The sequence below is a fragment of the Fringilla coelebs genome, assembly GCF_963513975.1.
Source record: "Fringilla coelebs genome assembly, chromosome: 4".
Lineage (NCBI taxonomy): Eukaryota > Metazoa > Chordata > Aves > Passeriformes > Fringillidae > Fringilla > Fringilla coelebs.
The window spans coordinates 43188935-43207976 of NC_140032.1; the positions used below are offsets into that span (position 1 = coordinate 43188935).

Genomic DNA, 19042 nt, shown 5'->3' on the forward strand with positions numbered 1-19042 from the left:
AAATAAACAGGATCCAGAGAGAAACATTAAAATAATTAATAGCAAATTTAAAAATTCAAAAGCAATATATAATGATTTATACATTATATGATTTATACATTATATGCTAACTCTTTTACATGTATAATGATTTATACATGCAAAAGAGTTAGCAAAAATCTATGCCAGATCATTTGGGCTTAAGGTCACTGTTTTTTCATACACACACACACACACACACATATATATATATATGTATGTATGTATATATATTTAGAATTCAGGCTTCTGAAAGCCTTCCCAAGCATTTTCATGTGCGTCAAATTATCGTGCTATTGATGTGCAAGTGTCTCCAAAGGTCAGACCAGCTTCAAATCTGAGTACTGCAAAGGAAGCAAGCTCTTTCATAATGCAAGTGCAACTATGTTACTGCTTTTGGCACCATCACATTGGCCAAAAAACCAGTTTTAGGCTTAATAAATATTGAGTTGTTTTCTGCATTTCTCATATTTCCTCACAGAACATGCTGTTACAAACAAACATTTTAAACAGAACTTTTTCTTTCTCATAAAATCCAACTCCAAAACAACAACACCAGGAACCAGAGTCAACACAAGCCCATACTTTTGACAGCACTGAATGGGATACACCATCTTTCTTATTATTATTTCCAAGTCTTTACAGATTCTTCATGTGTCTTCACAAAGTTTTTAATCTGAAGTTGGTTTTTATCAGGCAGTAACTAAAAGTATTATTTTGCATTTAAATTTCTTGATTTTGTCATCTGCAGAGTTCTAGTAGGCAGGTGGGTCAGATGGCAAACAACTAGCTAGAGCTCTGCAACAGTATCTGGAAGCAGACGTGGAAGATGAGAACTTCAGTAAAAATAAGAACAGAGGCCTACTTCTCACCTTCCTCTAAGAAATTATTTTTGCTTCTTCTTTTCCTCATAATTCTGTGAGCAGAAAATGCTGCTTCTGTGTGTGAGAAATTCCTGTGTTTATATAAAGTCAAATTGTTCTACAGAAAGTAAGGTCTGTTTTGTACACACACATGAAATATCCTGAGTTATCCTTGTCTGATTATATTTCCATTGCTATTTCTAAAGGTTACAAGACAACAGACCAAAAAAAAAAAAACCTCAGCTTTATTTGTACACCACTTTGGGGCCAGGAGGTGAAGAAGAAAATAAGGTGACAATTAACACCACCAGCTTTGCCCTCTATTCTCCTTATCTCATTTGGCAGCCTGGACATAACATAAAATGGTGGACCCCTGAGACAACAAGCAGACACCTAAATTATTCATAATGATCACATGTTTCTCCCAGGTGACTAGCTTATTTGATGAAAGCAAACTCTTCTGCAAAAACAAAGCAAATATTTGCAGTGAGTACCCAGAACTTTGCAAAAGAGTTAATAGACACCATCATCACATGCAAGTATAATATTTGGTATATACTGTTCCCTTCCCTGAAGTGGACAGGGCCTTTCTGTCCTGATGAAGAAGGGAGTTGGTCATTTTGCAATAACCACCAAAAAGATAAAGTTTCTACCCAAAGCACATACTGAAGAAAGTGGATAAAGAATGATGTCTAAGACAAAATATGGTTTGAACTTATAACTATTTATTACTAACTATCACTATACTATGGCAAGCACCTGAACTACTGAAAAGGCTCCTTCATCCACTTGCCCACAAGTCATGCAGTCAGAGCCACTGCCAGAGCATGAGCACAGCTTTCCTAGAGGACCTTTCCTCGTCAAATAAAAATATGAGAGTCATTAAAAGCTAGGTTTGTGTCACCTTTGAGTATCTACGAAGATGAGAGCCAGGTAACAGGTGTGCCTATAGCTCTTTATTACACTGCATTAGATAGATTTCAGGACCCTTCATGCTCTGCTTATAATATTCAAACGAGAGTACTGGGCTTGGTCATTCAGAAGCAGACTGCACACAAATTCCTACAAGTGAGAAAACTGTTATTTAGGTTTTCTTCTATTTTGTCACAATTTGCCAATCTGCAAGAGTAGAAAAACGGTGAAGCTAAATTCTTACATTGTGTCAATTTTCAGACTGCTGACACTGGTCTACAATTCCAGATGTCTAATGTTTAACTGCAAAATGGTAAAATTACTGCAAATTAGGTACTTTTATAGGCAACTAAGAAACAGCTATTATGGAGGTGAAAATAATTTATTAATAATAAACACACAGACCAAAAGCTAAATCCTTTGTGGCTCACTGCCCACAAATCAGAAGGAATAGCCTGAGATTAACAGACATCTGAAATCCATTACCAGTGTATTAAAATGTGAAAGCATAAGAAGAAAGTTCCTATTCTGAACTACTTATATTACAGAAGCAGCAAGTACAGGCTACTGCACACAAAGTTTACAAACGAACATGAACAAACACGCCATAGCAGCTGTTTACTTTTGCTTTTCTTTCCCTCTTCTCTAAACACACAAAATGTGTCCCAACATCCCCTTTTTCAAAACAAGGCAGGTTAAGTTAACACGAAAAATGCCATGTTCCCAAGCAGACTTGCAGAGCCCTTGCAGCATGCAACTGGCCTGGCATTAAAAGCTCACCTTCCCCATGTGTTTGCTGAGTGACTGCACCAACAGGCTGGGCCATGAGATCTGTCTCTGCTCTCGCACAGCTCTGCAGCAAGTACTGAACCAAACACAATGGGAAATAAGACACCAAATGCCCTTGTCCCACCTGCTCAGACCAGGCTTGTCCTAACTCTAAAGGGCATGCATTCTGGGTAGGCTCTGTCCCAAAGCACAGGCTATGGGGAGCTTACCAAGTGCCAAAAAGAAAAAAAAAAAACAAAACAAAACAGAAAAAACGCACACAACAAATGACGTACACGTGTGTGCACCAGCTAGCAACTGTTCACACAGTGCTGCCACTGTGTGATTCGCCACACCATCCACCCAAAACCCAGGAGCTGTCCCTCAGGCTATCCATCCTCCCAGTGCAAATGTTTTACCCCACTCCTACCCCACAGCCACTGACTCGAAGGCATTACTCCTAACACACAAGAGGCTGTCTGTCTCAGCCCCACACTTTTGAGGACTGGCCTGCTCATCTATCTCACCAACAGTGAGCAGAAGAGTACATCTGGCTGGGCTCCTCCCCAGCTCCTCCTGCACTGCAGGTAAGGGAGCAGGCTCAGCCCTGTCACAGGTACCACCACACAACCACCCACTCCAAGTCTGGCCAAAAGGCAGGGGCAGGAAGAGGCAGGCCTGAAGAACTGAGGAAAGGGCAAAAAGATGCCACAAGGTCCGGACCAGTGCCACGCCAGTACAGGTAGGGCTCCCTGGGAGCAATGTGAGACAAACAGAACAGAGATGACATCCTGCAGGTGACAAAGGGCACCCATCCCACACAACAGGCTGTAGACACTGAGGGGGAACTTCTGTGCACGTTTTACAGCTGATGCTGCCAGAGAGCAACAGGCAAACCAACCGAGAATGATCACAAGTAAATGTTAACCTAGCAACAAAACAAGTTCTTCTAATCCACAAAACTTGCAGGGCTGCACAAGGCAAGGGAGAGCACCAGGCCACAGAGTGCAAGACATCCTCTTCCTCCGGCAGTACAGAAACTACAACCATCTCAGGCATGGCCGAGACAGAAGTTAAAAAAAAAGTAGAGATGCCATAAGACAGTACGCAAGAGATCTGCAGAAGATACAGAGAACAGAAAGTGAAGACATTATTAACAGAGGAAGACAAAGAAATAACTATATAGGGCACCAAAATGTAAAGCATAGTTTATTTGTCCTTTTAAAACACATCATTACACGTGAGAAAGTTTCCTCCAGAGTCACATATCCACAAACACTATTTCTCCATACACACTAATCCCTGTGCAAACAATGACCTCACAGCCCCAGCCTGCTATTTTTACCAGTATAGAAACTGGTGTTTCCATAGAAGCCTGTGTGGCTTTTCAAGGCACCATGAGCCACATGAATGCAGAAGTGCCAATTGGCAGCTACTGTACCAAGATTGCCTTCATTTCTCAAAGCCAAGTTGTCACCCACAGATGAGAAAGTCCTTTCAGGTGGCATACAAGCTGACACAGATCAAAGAGTCTCTGGTCCAGCCATGAACATCTTCCAGCCCAAGAGAGTGCACAAAAGTGAGAGAAATATACACATTCCAGCAGAGTTCGCTCAATGCAAACAGGCAAGATTTTGATGATGATTGGGACTGCAACAGCAAGTCTAAGACTAATTAAATATGGCCACACACCACCTTTAAAGTATTTCCATCAAGGTCAAGTAGGACCTATACCGAGGACAGAAGTTTGACATGCCTTTGCAAACAAGTGCAAGACTGTCATTTGCCATTATCTCATGATCACAGAAAGCTACAAGGTCACCTCCTCAGTTTGGTATGAAACGCTGTACAGCTGGCCTGGGCAACTTGTCTCATTTATGAAATGTCTGAAAACAATTTAGAAATAAAGAAACAAACAATAGCTGGAATATTTGTTAGCACAGAGCACTGCCATGCAATGTCCCAGGGAAAAAAACATTTTTTACCCCCTGTACCATCAGGCAAGCAACATAATTTTGTAAAAGGACCAGTATTTTGGAAGAAGCAATGCACACAGGGGAAGAGCTGTTCCTAACAGCATCTAATACAAAGTTCAGCGAGGCAAAGTTCATCAGTGAATCAACTGCCACATAAAACAGAGATAAACAATTAAAGCAGCAGGAGTTCAGCCTGCCACCCTAGCTGTGCCTGGCAGAGGCATAAGGAAGGAGATGAAGAGTAACACTGATTATTTTGGAAGGAACTATCTGTTTCTTCATCTGCAAGACAACCTCCAATTTCACTGACCTCTTGCAATTCTTTTCAGTAAGCTGCTTTTAGTCCAGTTTCACAATATCCTGTGTTCCCTACAGGTGCTTCCTTAGGGATTTTCGCCCAAGTGTTATAGGTGGGTGTGTCCATCTCAATTCTCCTCCCTTACTTCTAAGGATTAGGTAAAGTAAATTTCACTTCTTTAGGCACCCAGTAAAACTTAAAATTAGTAGTCCCTTGATGATCTAGACAAAGTGGAAGTGGGGCACAACAGCCATGATTATCAATTAAAAACAGAAGTTAGCCAAAGTTGAAGAAGGTTTTAGTGCTAACCACTGAAAACATACATCCTGTGATACTGCAGAAATTGCTACCTTATGCAAGTACAGTAATGGGACTAAAAAGCTTTTTCCCAAGAAACTCAGCTTTTTCTTTTCTTTTTTAATACACACACAGATTTTTGCTTGTTTTGCAAAACAAAAATTTCACAAAAACACTCAAATCTTAATAAAGGCAGCTTATTCTTATCATATATATATAATATATATATACACCATATATATTATTATATATAGCTTATTATTATATATAATATATTATTATATGTTATAATATATTATGATAGATATAAAAGCAGCTTATTATTTTATATATAATTATATTCTATATATTATTTTTATATATATATATATATAACTATTACAAGTTAAAACCAAGCATATATTCTAGGAAAAGTCTTCATGTAGATTTACTTTTGGGGTAAGTTTAATGACAATCTAAATGATCAGTGGTATTCCACACAAGCTTAGGTTGAAAATATTAAGATGGTTCCTTTCAGACAGCTTAAGTGGACACTCTCAGAACTGCTTTTCAATTTTTCATTTTGAAACACTTTCTCAATGCATACTCACTTTGATTTTTATTTTAATAAAAGATATTTTAAAAATAAATACAACATAAACCTTGTTTTTTTAATATTCAGATATTTCTGAATATTTCTGCTGGCACAAAATCAATTTTTATTCATTTTATTCAGTAAAATTTTTATTCATTTTATTCAGTAAAAAAAAGCAGAAGGAAAAAGAAAATCTGGTTGATCCTAACCTATTTTTCAATCTCTGTTTTTCCCTCCTTAGCCACCACCCAGGCTAGTTATCTGGTACACAGGCATACCACTAGTCCCATGCCACTACTTTCTAATTGGGACTGTCAAAAATTATGGCACTAAGACCACAGGCTTTTTGGAAGGATGAGTCAACTCTGAAGTGTCTTAATCCTCCATCCACAGCGCCAGAGCTCATTTGTGCCTCTTGACTAGAGCTGAAGCTGTGGCCAGGGAGGAATTGCAATGTACAGTCTCGCAATGCACAGGAGGCTCGTTCTCCCACTGCCACTCTGGATTCTTCCTGAAGCAAACCTTGTAACTCCATCTCTACAGTATTCCCTAAACCCCCTAGCAATTCTGCAGTCTGTGCACCTTGACTGCTTTGCTCTCTCAGGCAGCTACTAAGCTGCTCCCTTGCTACCTCTACCTTCAATTTCTCCTCCACATCTGGAGCACTATTTCACAGGCACAGCAAAAACAACAGGATTAGGAGTAATTCCACCAAGCAATCAGGAGAGGCCAAAGTGCTGGGCATCAGCTGTCACTCCCAGGCTGCACTGACACCCTAGCAGGAGCCCACTGGGAGCCAATACCATCTCATGGCCCAGGCAGCTCCAGCCCACGGGATCAAATGCCCTCCAGAGATCAAAGGCAAAGGTTCAACAGAAATGCCTGACTGAGCCAAATGCATCACACTTGGAATTTTACTAGCAGTTGATACCCATCAACTCTAAGCAAAGTATGCCCTGCCATAGGAAAAGACTGGGAAATGTCCTCTTCCTGGCTATTTTCATTCCATACTTCTAGTATATTATGGATTTCCCGTCTCGTAGACAATCATTGTGCATCACATATCAAGAATGCATACTTCATTTGAGGACAGCAGTTTATTCAGATACAAATGTCCCTTAATGTGCCAGCTGCAAAACTGCATTCTCAAAGACCTTTCTCCAGAAGTCCTCAAGTACTAATAATGTCATCCACATGAAATTACTTTTTTTTTGTAGCCCAAGTCTACTTCCTTGAAGCAGAAATCTAAAAATTTTGATAGCATCATTTGTGCATATCACCTGACAGCACTGTCTCTTTATTTGTGCCAGACTTCTGCATTTTACAGAATCACAGAATATCCTGCATTGGAAGGGACCCACAAGAATCACCAAGTCCAACTCCTGGCCCTGCACAGAACCATTCCCAAGAGTCACACCAGGTGCCTGAGGGCACTGTCCAAACACTTCTTGAACTCTGTCAGGCTTGCAGCTCTGACCATTCCCTGGGGAGCTGTTCCAGTGGCCAACTGTAAGCTGAAAGCTGAAAAACCTTTTTTCTAATATCCAACCTAAACCTCCCATCACAACTTCAGGCCATTCCCTTGGGTCCTGACTCATTATCCTGCGTTAGCAGGAACCTAAACTTCAAAATTTGTAACTGCCAGTTGTGGCAACCAAAATCACCAGGATGAAGGGGCAGGAGTAAAAAAAAAAAAAAAAAAAAACCAAAACCAAAAAAACCAGCCTCTAAACACAACAACAAAACCTTTTCTTGTCAACACCTGTCATTGACTGTTATGAAAGGCATCTTTTTACTCCTGGCTTTCAAATGTAAGAAAAGGTTTTTAAGGAAACTCAAAGCTTTTTAATAGGCTACTACAAATACACATTACTTTAATTCTGTTAAAATCAGTGGCCTGAAGCAGTACACAAGTGTCTACTGTGCTGCATTTCTTATTTCAGAATCTGATCCAGACAGACACAAAACAGCATGAAGCAACCTGCAGAAGCGTCCAAGCAATCAGAATAGCAGGAATCGTAGCGTGGAATTAAGGAGTTGATAATGATCTTCTCCTCACTCAGGGCAGATGCAAACCTATGGACCTAATCAACCATTTCTCATTCACCTCTGAAATACTCCTCAAAAATTACTATTTTGACAATGTGTTTTATCTCCATGCAAATTTCCCTATTTGCTAAAGCTAAACCTAAGGCAGAAACTGTAAGACCACATCCATCTCCCTTGTGCACTTGCCACAAGAGCAGCAAACCAAGAAGACCACCCCAAAAGGAAGATCTTATGAAGCACATGCACAGGAAGTCCGTTAAAAAGACTGTTAATACTTTTGTTGTGTTAATGCTTTTGTTGTGTTTGGTTTTTTCAAAGTAGGTTAGCAAGCTCCAAGGAACCCACTAACCTAGAATTAAAAACGGAATAAAACAATGTTTTGGAAAGACATTTTCTCCTTTATGCCCCAAGATGATGAGCTCCCTGTACTTCCCTCATCTCTGGGGAAATTTCTGATTTCTCTACCTCCTTTAACTTCTGCTTATCCCCTACATTAAGGTGCTTTGCTTCTTGGGGCTTCACATCAAATTACAGTAGCTTCAGCTGATTTCCCCAGGGCATGCAGTCAGACAATGAAATTAAGATGCTGCAAGCTTCAGGTTTTGCTGCTACAGGAAAAGGAAATCCCCATGATTTCACCATACAGCAATGTAAGCTACAGGCATGAAAATTAATCTGGAAATAAACGAAGAAATTCTAATCTTTCCAATGTACCTTTACTGGCTCTTCTTCATGAAGTCTACACTACAACATTCCTTCAGTATGTAGAGCACATGCAGGTCTATGAATGTGTTTACATACAGCAGCAAACCAAAGTAGTTTAGAAGATGCACAAAAACCAGGATCTGTTCAGGCAAGTTTCCTGAAGCATTTCAGTATGACAATAGAAGGATGTTCCCACCATGCAAGTGAACCTCTATAAACTTCAGTCCCAAAAAACAAATCCATTTTTGAAAATGAATAATTGCTAGAAAAAAATTTAAGCACCTGAATGACCTACAAAAACCTCCAGTCAAATCACTTTTTCCTCTCTGAGTCTCAAGAACTAATTATTTTCAATAATATTTTTATTATTGCCATAGTAGCCAATTACCCCATCCACCTCCAGAGAAAAATAGGCAAGTAGAGAATTTTTTTTCACCTAAATTACATCTCTCTGACTACTAAGGAAACAATCAGAAACAATCTTAAGCACAGCACTAGAGACTGCTGCCTTCTGACTACCTCTCAATAAAGAAAGCATGCAGGTAATAAAGTTACACAGTAAAAATTCTGCATCCAAAACATAATAGGTCCCAGATGAAAAAATCAGAAACTTCTGTATTTGTGCAGGGAAATGAAGCTTTCAGTAGTTTACCCTTCTTTTCACAAGAGGAGGCAGAAAAAAAATCCCCTCTGCAGGTAAGAATTGGGGCACTTAGGCAAGCACAAGTAATCAGCACCAGCTGTCAGCAGCCACAGTAATTCTCACATCCTGTTTCCAAACCATCTTTGTAATTCCCACGGAGATGAGGCACAGGAGCCTTAATGTGATGCTGGGCTCATATGAGAAGGCTCCAATGGGGCAGCAAGGGGGAAAGCCATGTGAAGAAGCGTTGCAGTGCAGGACAGACCCATCCTAACCATTCTGTTCCCGCTCCCTAGGCTTACTCCATCTGCCAGCTCCCAAGGCTTGTGTGTTATCAGATCTGTTTGCTCTCAGAACTAAGCTAAGGGCAAAGACTGGAGATAAATGAGAGAAGCATTTGTGGCTAACTGCTGCCATCAGAAAACGGTGCTGTTCCACATGTTTATTTTAAGTCTTGTGATCTTTCTGGCTGGCATGGCACTGAAAGCTGTAACCACATTAACACATACCAAAGGAAGGAAGTGTTTCACTGGTAGATGTCCAAGCATTTTAACCTGGACACTTGGAGGAAACAAAATGCGCATTTAAAAAATAATCTGTGACGCTATTTACTCAACCCTTCAAAACAGAAGGCCTGATATTAACAGAAACCGCAGAGTTGTGGCTATAGTTTTGAAGAGCTTCATTATTTATCTGATTTCAAGACATAAGGGTAGAATATTTATTGTTCCATAGCAGCACATTAATAAACCTTTGGTTTTAAATCTCCCTCACCTCCTTCCTTGCCTTGGTGCAAATTAACACTCCAAGACTGCTTATATTTACAAATGTTGTAATGGACAACAGTCCCTTGCCTTAAAAAATTAATTGCAAAATATGCAACAAAACAATTTATAAAGATTTAATTTTTTGTGTGAAAGCAAATGAGAAGCAAATTCATCTTAGAGACAGGATTAGGAGAAAGAGATGCAAGAAGGTATTTTGTATTTGCATACACTGAGCACAGGTTTTTTGGTTTTGCTAATAAATCAATATTAACATTAAGTTGAGAAAATTGTAAGCCACAAGTAATAAAAAACTACTTAACATGCAGGAGAAAAAAGTAATGTTTTAGTAGTCCGCCTAATTACACTTTGGTGTTTCCTAAAGCAAAAACCAAAATGAACTTCAATACTCTTGCTTCCATTTGAGTTTACCTTACCTTTGCTCTTGTGGATGCTCTTCCACATCCTCCTCCGAATCAGCCTGACAAACAGAGAAAACACTGTGTAAGAATCTCAGAACTGCAACATGCTACACTGGACATATTTATCACTTTAACTCCATCACAGATGGATTCTCATGTGACTTGTTAGCAAAACAAATTCAGAAACCTATAATTCCTATAACTCCTTTACGAGTCAGGTAAGGTGGTTGATGGACATCCCATTTGAGGTTTCGGCTCATCTTGCAAAAGATAAATGGTGACTTAACCTGGCTACTCTGCTGCTTCTTCCCAAATGCTGACTGAACAGACTCATTTTCCATTTATGCAAGTGCATCTGTACAAAATCCTCGCACACACAGAATTCCAATCTAAAGCCAACAATTGCCCTGAAACTACAGAAAGACTATTTCCTCTACTTTCAAATTTTCTGCCCCATCAGTAAATTTCAATAGCCAGTACCTGGGGAAGTAGGATGCAGAATGCCTGGAAATGCAGATCACCTGTCAATGCCAAAAGCAAAGGCAAAATACCACATTCCAACCGGCAAAGTGAGGTCCCAAACCCAGATCTTATCACTGATTAGCAGCATGTACAGAAAGCAGAGAGAGCAGAAGCTCTGAACACATCATCTTAGCTCAGTTGCTACACTCAGGTAATTTTCAAGACATGCAGCTGAATTGTGTCAGCTTGCAGTTCACCACAAACCACTTGTGAGCTGTCTACAGAAATGAACTCAAGTGTTGGTTCAGTGAGCTCCCTGCAGGAAATCCATTTAAAACAAGGAGGCAGCTACTCTGAACTGGCCAAGATCTCCAGGAAAGCTTTAGGTACAACTCAAAATGAAGTGTGTTACAGCCACTCAACCCCTGCTGATGAAACCAGGGACAACTTTAGGGCAATTAACATTTTTCAGGAGGAGGTCACAGTCATCCTGCCAGGAACAGCTGGTGAGTTTTCCCAGCTTCTGCTTCTGCAGGTGATGGTTCTACAAGACATAAACTAGAGACCTTAGCAATGAAAAGGTAAGGGAAAAAAAATCTTAAAAGGCTGTACTTTCCACCACGCCTCCTACATGTTTCCCACGTTGTAGTGTGTTGGGGTTAACAGGCTCAGCTTGCCAAAGGTACACCACGTAAGCATATCACGGAACAGGCCCCAAGCCACCAGCTTTGACTTTACCTATTTTCACTACATACTGGAAAAAAAAACCCACTTGTAAATACAAAACATCTTTCTACAGGCTTCAGATGCTTAAGCAGATCAGGCAGTCCTACCTGCCTACTGATTGGGACAGGCAGCAGGATTTCTGAAGACCTGAGCTTCATGAAGCGAGGAAAAATGACAAGCGCGCTATAGCAGCAAATATGCTGAATGCTAACATTAATGCTAATAATTATTGTGCCTAAAATGATGACATTATGGCTAATACTAATACAGATCTTTCCAAAAGCTACCAGACACTCCTGAACTTCCATCTTTTGTCACAAGCAGCTCACACAAGAGAAGCAGAACAGCCTCCACCATAACATAACCAAATCTGGAACAAGATTGACAGGGAAGTACAAGTTAATTTGAGGACTTGACAACCTTTCTGTACACCTGCCCAGAGGTTGGAGACACTATGCTAATTGTCCGGGATCTGCGGGACACAACAACACCCTTCAGCTCAGATCTACCTAGAGGTCCCAGCACCTAGCCCCCATGAAGACCCAGGCATCTCCTCTAGAGACTTTGCAAAGCCTCGCTGCTAGACTTCACCAAGATGGCATGATACAAACCCATCAGGTTTTCCAGCTTCTCTAAGCTCCTTTTGTACTTCTAGGACCTCAGTACAATATCAAGCAGAACTAGAAGACTCCTTATCCACCTTCTCCAGAAACGCCTCCTCTGCCACAGCCAGATAGCAAACTATCCTCATTTTAAAAGGCTTAGTTCCTCCTTTAAATGGCTTAGCATCTGCCAGGCATCAGAAAACTGGGTCTGTGTCATTACACTGTGCTCACCCTTAACACTAGCCACCTCACCATTTCTCCTCTTCACTTTTCATCAAGCAACAATGAAGCAAACTTCCCAGTCTACAGTGCAGCCACAGCACATCTCAACTGTGCAAGAAAAAAAAAATTAAAAATCACCTTCAACTCTGATCACACACAGATCTCTATGTCCAGCTTTCTCCTGTCTTCACTCCTCTGTGTGATCCAGGCTACATGTGCATGAAGACTTATACTGAGGATTTATTAATAAAAAAAAAAAAAAAAAAAAACAACAGAAAAAACAGTATTCTCAAACTACAGGACTACAGGGGGAAGGAAGGAAGGCAAGACCTCCATAAAGTTAAAATGCAGTTCCCAACAGTCTACCTATGAGAAGAAAAAAATTCCCTTCCTCCTAACACTATCCTGAATATGGGGCAGGTGCTTATCTTGTGTTGGATAGCCCCTGAAAGCACCCTTCTTGTGTCACACAAGTCTCAAGAGACTGAGCTGACAGCTACTGCATAATCTGCACGGCCATCCAGCCCCAAGTCCTATCAGCACCATCCAGAAGCTCAGCTGGGAGTCTGGAGAAGCCTTTTAAAAGCCCAAAGAGGAACACAATTCCCACTCCAAGCCTGTCTCAGACTTTCACACAAATTGTGTGTCTTCAGACAAACCCTGCTTTGAAGTAGGTGACTCTGTACATCTAATTTGTGCACAGCCAATGGGCTCGTTAATGACACACTGCAGTGCCGCGTATCTCTGATGAATATATGTAAGATCAAGGTCTTCATCAGCATTCAAAACCAGTAGAACAATTAACCTTATTAGCCCCTGAGCTGCACTGAAGACAAGCTCCTACTACTTGGGAAAAGAAAAAAAACCATCTTTCAGACCTGAGCAGAGCCTTTTAATGAAAACCCAGGCAGCAGCTCGGTATTTGTCCAGTGTCTAGAACTACCATGATACAGTAAACACTCTGTATCTTTCTCTAAAATTCAAGCACCTGAAACAATGTCACATTAAAGTGAAACAAGAAGTTATTGTAATCTCCTTAGAATATGAAAGTAAACTGAAACATTCACAGGGTGTTCCTCTAAGGCGACATGTCGCTCATCTCCTAGGTGTGACACACAGGAACAGCAGAAAACCCATCACATCAGTCAAGCGCTGCACTGACACCGAAATAAAGTTTAGTACACACTGACTTTGAGGACTGACTGTCATTTTCACTAGCGATAACTAGAACTACAACTTAACCTTTGCTATGTCATTTTAAGGTAGTCCCTCCCTCTGAACTGAAGGGGCCAAAGGGAAAGCGCTCTGCAGGTACCCAACCCGCCTGCCCCTGCCTTCAGATGCTCCCAGGAACCACCTACATGGTTTCTGACAGACAGAAATACACAACTATGACTCTCTGATACCTCTTTTAAGTGGTGGAGGCCATGAACAACAATTGCCATTTGTGTTTCTTTCCTACACTTGTATGTGTATGTTTTAAACATAACATAACTAACTGCCCTTCAGCTTTGCACTGAACTGCTACAACCTGGCTGTAAATATCTGGAGCTTTTTCAGCCTTTAGTGGTGAATGGCTTGGGTGTCAAGTCTCACATAAAGGAGCTTTTCTCTCAAGCATTTTACTTGAGTATGTATTAACAAGTTGCAAACAAACATGCAAAACCACAAAATTATGAGGGGTCTATAAAAACCACAACTGCTCTAATCAAGTCTCTTACACTCAAGATTTTCCATGTCAAAATCCCACTGGTTTTCAAAGAAAAATCCAGCTGCCCATCCCAGGGACATCTGCTATATAAGGGAGGTTAAGAGCAAGGAGGAGAGTAAGGCCAGTGGGTGCTCCGTGGTTAGCCCATGCTTCACACCACCTTCAAAAAGAAAGAAGAAATGGGAACAAGGGAATACAGCCACCACATCCGACTGGGAAAAGACAGCTGGTCTCAGAGCTAAAAAGGGAATCCAGGAAGAAACATTGAAATGCTGGAGGAAGCAGCAGACCAGTGGAAGACAGTAAGCAGGCTAGATACAGTCAGCTCCCCCTCAGCCCAGCACACGAGCCCACGCACACCGTCACCAACTGCAGCGCTCCGGGCACCCTTCGGGCTGGGCTGCAGAGTGAGAGCAGTAGGTGAGCCATCCCCAAACAGCTCTGCAGGCTTCAGAGGAAGGTGGAATCAAAAGCCCACAAGCACTAGGGGAGGAGAAAAAAGGAAAAGCACAAATATGTATAAGAGGGAAGCTGGGAGGGGGCACACGAGAAGCACAAACAATGAAAGGGAAGCAAGAGGAAACAGAAGGTAGAACCAAGCGGGGTGGAGGCACGGGGGCCCTGGGCGGCTGCACTCCAGCATGCAAATTCATGCAGTTCATGTAGACAAAGCGATGCTGTGAAAGGCCTAGAAAGCACCTACAAATATTAAAATGCTTTGTTTCCCTTCCCTCACCCCTTAACGTGATGTCTTTATTCGCTACATGCTCCTGGAACAAAAGCGTGCGCAGGCAACCGGATGGCTGAATGGGTTACCAATCCACCCAACTTTCATCCTCAAATTCTGCAGGCAGCAAGGAATGCTCAAAACTGCTCTGTCACAGGCAGGCAGTTGATGATGCATGGAAAATAAGATAATAGTGTAAAGCCATGACAGAAAGAGAAAAACATCCATCAGACAGCATTGGTAACCCGCCAGAAACAGGCTAAAGGGCTGGCAGACAGGGCAACCTAATCCATTTTCCTGTTGAGAGCACTTGGAGGGAAGTGCTTTGGCAGAGGAATATGCACAGCTCCTCCCCTGGATTTTTCACTTCTGCAGGTGAAATCCTCATTGGTGCCACACTCCCTCCAAAAAGAAGCAGGAAAAACAAAATCAAGGGGCCAGAACAATCCTCTTCCCAAAGTCTTCATCAAGACCCATCTTCAAACATGGGAATGAAGTAACTCCTGGATATTCCCTACCAAACAACATTTATTAACCACTCAAAAGCAAGGAGGTTCTTCCTGTTACTACACCCTCACCATCACATCAACCACTGCTGTGACACATGAATACTGGGCAACAATCCTCACCAAGGGTTTAACCGAGAAATTCTATTCTTGCAAGAAAGAGAACATGGAAAACCTCCTCGTAGCAGCAGTAGGTCACACCATTTTTTTAAGTGAAACATGATCAACAAGCAATAAACCTCTTGCAAGTTTAAGCATCTCTCTAACAAAGAGCAGTCAGATGTTAACAGATGTAGCGATTTTCCAGATCTCAGGAACTGATGCTGGCTTCTCCACTGATGCCCCTCACTCTCTCAGCAGTCACCCAGGAGGCCAATGATGCTGACATGTCTTTAGGACCTCACAAACACCAGGGGATCGTGGCTGGATGGGCAATCCTCGACTCTTCGGGCATCCAGGGAAAAGCCATGACCAGGCACTGCACACCAGTGCCACCACTCCATAAAAGAGGCGCTGAAAGGGTCCCTCACCACATCCACAGGGTCTTAGGGAAACCTCTTTTCCTCCTCACCACAACAAACGGAAAAGGTGGTTTCAAATGTGGCCAACAAGGGCTGGGTAAAGCCCAAGTCCACATGGAAACAAAAGAGCAAGCATCAGGGTCAGGCCTGTAACCAAATTTTGGTCTTAAAACCTGTTTGAGGAACCCAGTCCTTCTGTTCAGCTTGAGTAGTCACTCATGCATCAGATGCTGCTGTAGCCCTCAAGCTCAGAGGGGAAAACCCATGCAAACCAGTCAATGCACCACTAGTACTCAGAGATCAGCTCATCTGACTTTTAACCTCCTAAATCAGCAAACCTATTGTGATTTACTTCTCACTCTGTCACAACTGAAGCCAGAAGACTTCTTTCTTTCCTACATACCTAACGTAGCCTCTACAGAAATGATGGAGGAACAGCAGCCTCAGCTTTGTCTTCAGTGCTGCAAGAACTGAGCAAGACCATATGCTCAACTATGCCAAATTCATGGGTCATTTATGCCTGGTTTTTCTTTAGCCAAGCTAAAGCATATTTTTATGAGGATGCTCAAGAACAAAGTGTTTTCCAAGAGGACCTAATCTCCTCAGGAAGTAAACATCACGTCATCATCACTCAATTGCAGCTTCGCTATGAGAAGCAACTATAAATGACTACACATTACACAGTTCTACATCTAATGCATCTTAATATCTTCACTGTAAAGAGCACGGATGCAAAAGGCTGTGCTCCTCAGGCATCTCTGTACAGCGACTCTACACCTCCCCTTAGTTACTACCACATCTGCAACAGGCAAAATCTCAACAGCACAACAAATGTATCTTATAAAATTATTTGGACGTAAAATAGATAACACTTCATAACCCCACAGTACAGCATGCTGGGTCCTAGGAAGCAGCATCAATTGTTAGCTAGCTAAGAAACAGCAGTTCTGCTATTTTTCCTTACATTAATGGGTGTCAGTGGCTGAGCACTAAACAGAGAATGATATATGGGCTTAAGACAAATAAATTACCCGCTTTTGCCCCTCATATAAGATGATGTCCCTAAGGACTGCTTCTTCCCGTTTATGAGCCTGGTGCCTGGAAGTCTAGAAGGCCGAGCTCAACATATGGCAGAGTCCGTCAGTGCCTCAAATGCCATAAACTCCAGACCCCGCTTCCAGCGCCCCTCCTCGCTCACCAGCCCCACCGGGCATTGTACCATATTGGTTCCTCTCTCCAACACAGAATTTATCACATCTTGTTACTGCCCAACGAAAGCGGCTAAACAAGACAAAAAAAAAAAAAAAAAAAAAAAAGCGCTAGAATGAGAGGAACGGCACCATAAATGATGTGTCATTTGAGGGGGGCAAAATGGCTTCACCTGAGCAGGCCTGAGATATAAATATATGCATATTCACGACAGGCACGTCTAGTGCCTTCCGACCACAAACGCACTTGTTCAGAATAAATAAATAATTAAATGGGGGGGGGACCCCAAACAGAAAATAAATGAAGCCGAACAAGCACGCCGCTGGCGCAGGCTGGGGGGGCCGCGGGGCTGGGGCTGCGCCCTGACAGCAGCGGGCGAGGCCGCCCCCGCCCCGCGGCCCCGCGCCCGCCCCCCGGGCCCCAACACACCCGCACAGCCCCGCAACGGCCCCGGCCCCTCCGCCGCCCCCACCCCCCGCGCCCCCTCACCTGGGCGGGCAGCAGGAGCTCCCCCTCCTCGGCTTGCCACAGCTCCACCACGCCGGGGATGGGCTCGATGGCTGCTGGCAGAGAGAGAGAAAGCGCGGATGGGCAGGGGGCGGGCGGCCGGAGCCCGCAGGCGGCGGCCCGGGGCTCCCCGCGCCGGGGCGGGCCGGCAGAGACGCGTGGCCCGGCGGGTACCGCGGGGCCGGGAGGAAGGGAACTGGAGTCGGGGGGAGAGGTGAGCCGCGTCCCGGCTCCCTTTGTGTCCCCGGGCTGCCACCGCGGCAGCCGCCCGAGGGACGGCGACGGGGGCGGCGGCTCCGCTCTCAAGCCCGGAGCGAGCAGTGCCGGCATCCCCGCCCCGCCTGGCCCCGCCGGTGCTCTCACCTTGTCCCTGCGCCTCCCCGGGCCGAAAGCAGGGCAGGAGGACGTGGAAGACGCCGAGCAGGAGGTTCATGGCCGCGGCCGCGCGGCAGTAGCCGCCGTGCTGCGGGAAGCGCAGCCCCGCCATGCCGAGCCGCGCCGCGCCGAGCTGCGGCTGGGGCGGGGCGGGCGGCGGCGGGGGCGGCTCCGCGGGCACCGGGCACCGCCCCCGCCCGCAGCGCGGCTGCGCCCGCCCCGCCCCGCAGCGCCGCGCACATGGCCGGGCGGCAGCGCTGCCGCGGCGCCGTTCCCGGAGGCGCCCGAGCCAAGTCCCCGCAAAGCAAGAGGGAGGCGGGGGAGGCGTCGTGGGAAAGACGGATCGGTTTTGTGTAGCTCGGCCGTGCGGTCGGACCCCGAGCTGCCCTACACCCCGCCCGCCCTTACGCCCGTGTGGGTTTTCACTGCGCCGGGGCCCGGGGCTCCCCTTTGATTTTTAGAAACAAAAAAAGCACGAAAAGTGCGAAGGGAAGAAACCAGGATGCTGCGCGAAGGGGGAGGGGAGGGCGCAGCGAGGAAGGCGGGGGCGCGTGGTAGGACGGAAGACAATCAAAGTCCCCCCGATCTGGTGGTCCTATTGCACAGGATCATTATCACACAGGATCTTTAGGACCGGAAGGAATCTGCACATCATCGAGTCGACCCCCTGCCAAGGCAGCGTCATATGGAGCAGGTGACACAGGAACTCTTCCAGATGGGTTTTGAAGGTCTCTAGGGAGGGCAGCCTCTTCCAGTGCCACCAGTCCGGTTAATCTGCCTCAGTATTCCTTGACTGTTTGGCAGCACTATATGTTGAGGGTCGCTGCCGCTGTTCTTAAGCAACAGCATTTTGGTCTTAAGCAACTCTTCAGGTGCCTGTTGGATCTCTCAAGAAATTACACAGTGTTTCCAAAACAGAAGTGTAGAACAGAGCCCAGAAATAGTTGTGAGGGTCACACAGTTTTAACACGTATCTCACATACCCTCCTAATTGCATTTTAAAAGTCCTTTTTTTAAAGTCCCTTCTGCTTAAAAAAAAAAAAGTCCCCTCAGATGCCTTAATTACAGGAAAAAACAGTTGCTAAACTAGTTCTGCAAACCTCAAGGAGAAAAATAAAGCAAATACTCTGCTAACAAGGTTTGCGCAGGCCCCAGAATGCATCTGGTTCTCCCCTTACCAAT

General features: G+C 43.9%; 1 protein-coding gene across 4 annotated transcripts in view; it reads right to left on the reverse strand.

Annotated features, from left to right (window-relative positions):
• TMEM131L (transmembrane 131 like) overlaps nucleotides 1–17981 on the reverse strand; it is a 79500-nt gene extending 61519 nt beyond the window's left edge. For 2 of the 4 annotated variants that reach the window (XM_084204750.1, XM_084204749.1), the window contains exons 1-3: nucleotides 17849–17981; nucleotides 17468–17538; nucleotides 10305–10348 (exon numbers count right to left, since the gene is read on the reverse strand). In XM_084204750.1, the coding sequence (XP_084060876.1) occupies nucleotides 10305–10348; nucleotides 17468–17538; nucleotides 17849–17972 (239 nt within the window). In that variant the 5' untranslated portion in view covers nucleotides 17973–17981. Of the gene's footprint in view, nucleotides 1–10304; nucleotides 10349–17467; nucleotides 17542–17848 lie in introns of all 4 variants that reach the window. The other 2 variants (XM_084204751.1, XM_084204752.1) reach the window with 2 other exon arrangements.
• Nucleotides 17982–19042: the final 1061 nt, after the last annotated feature.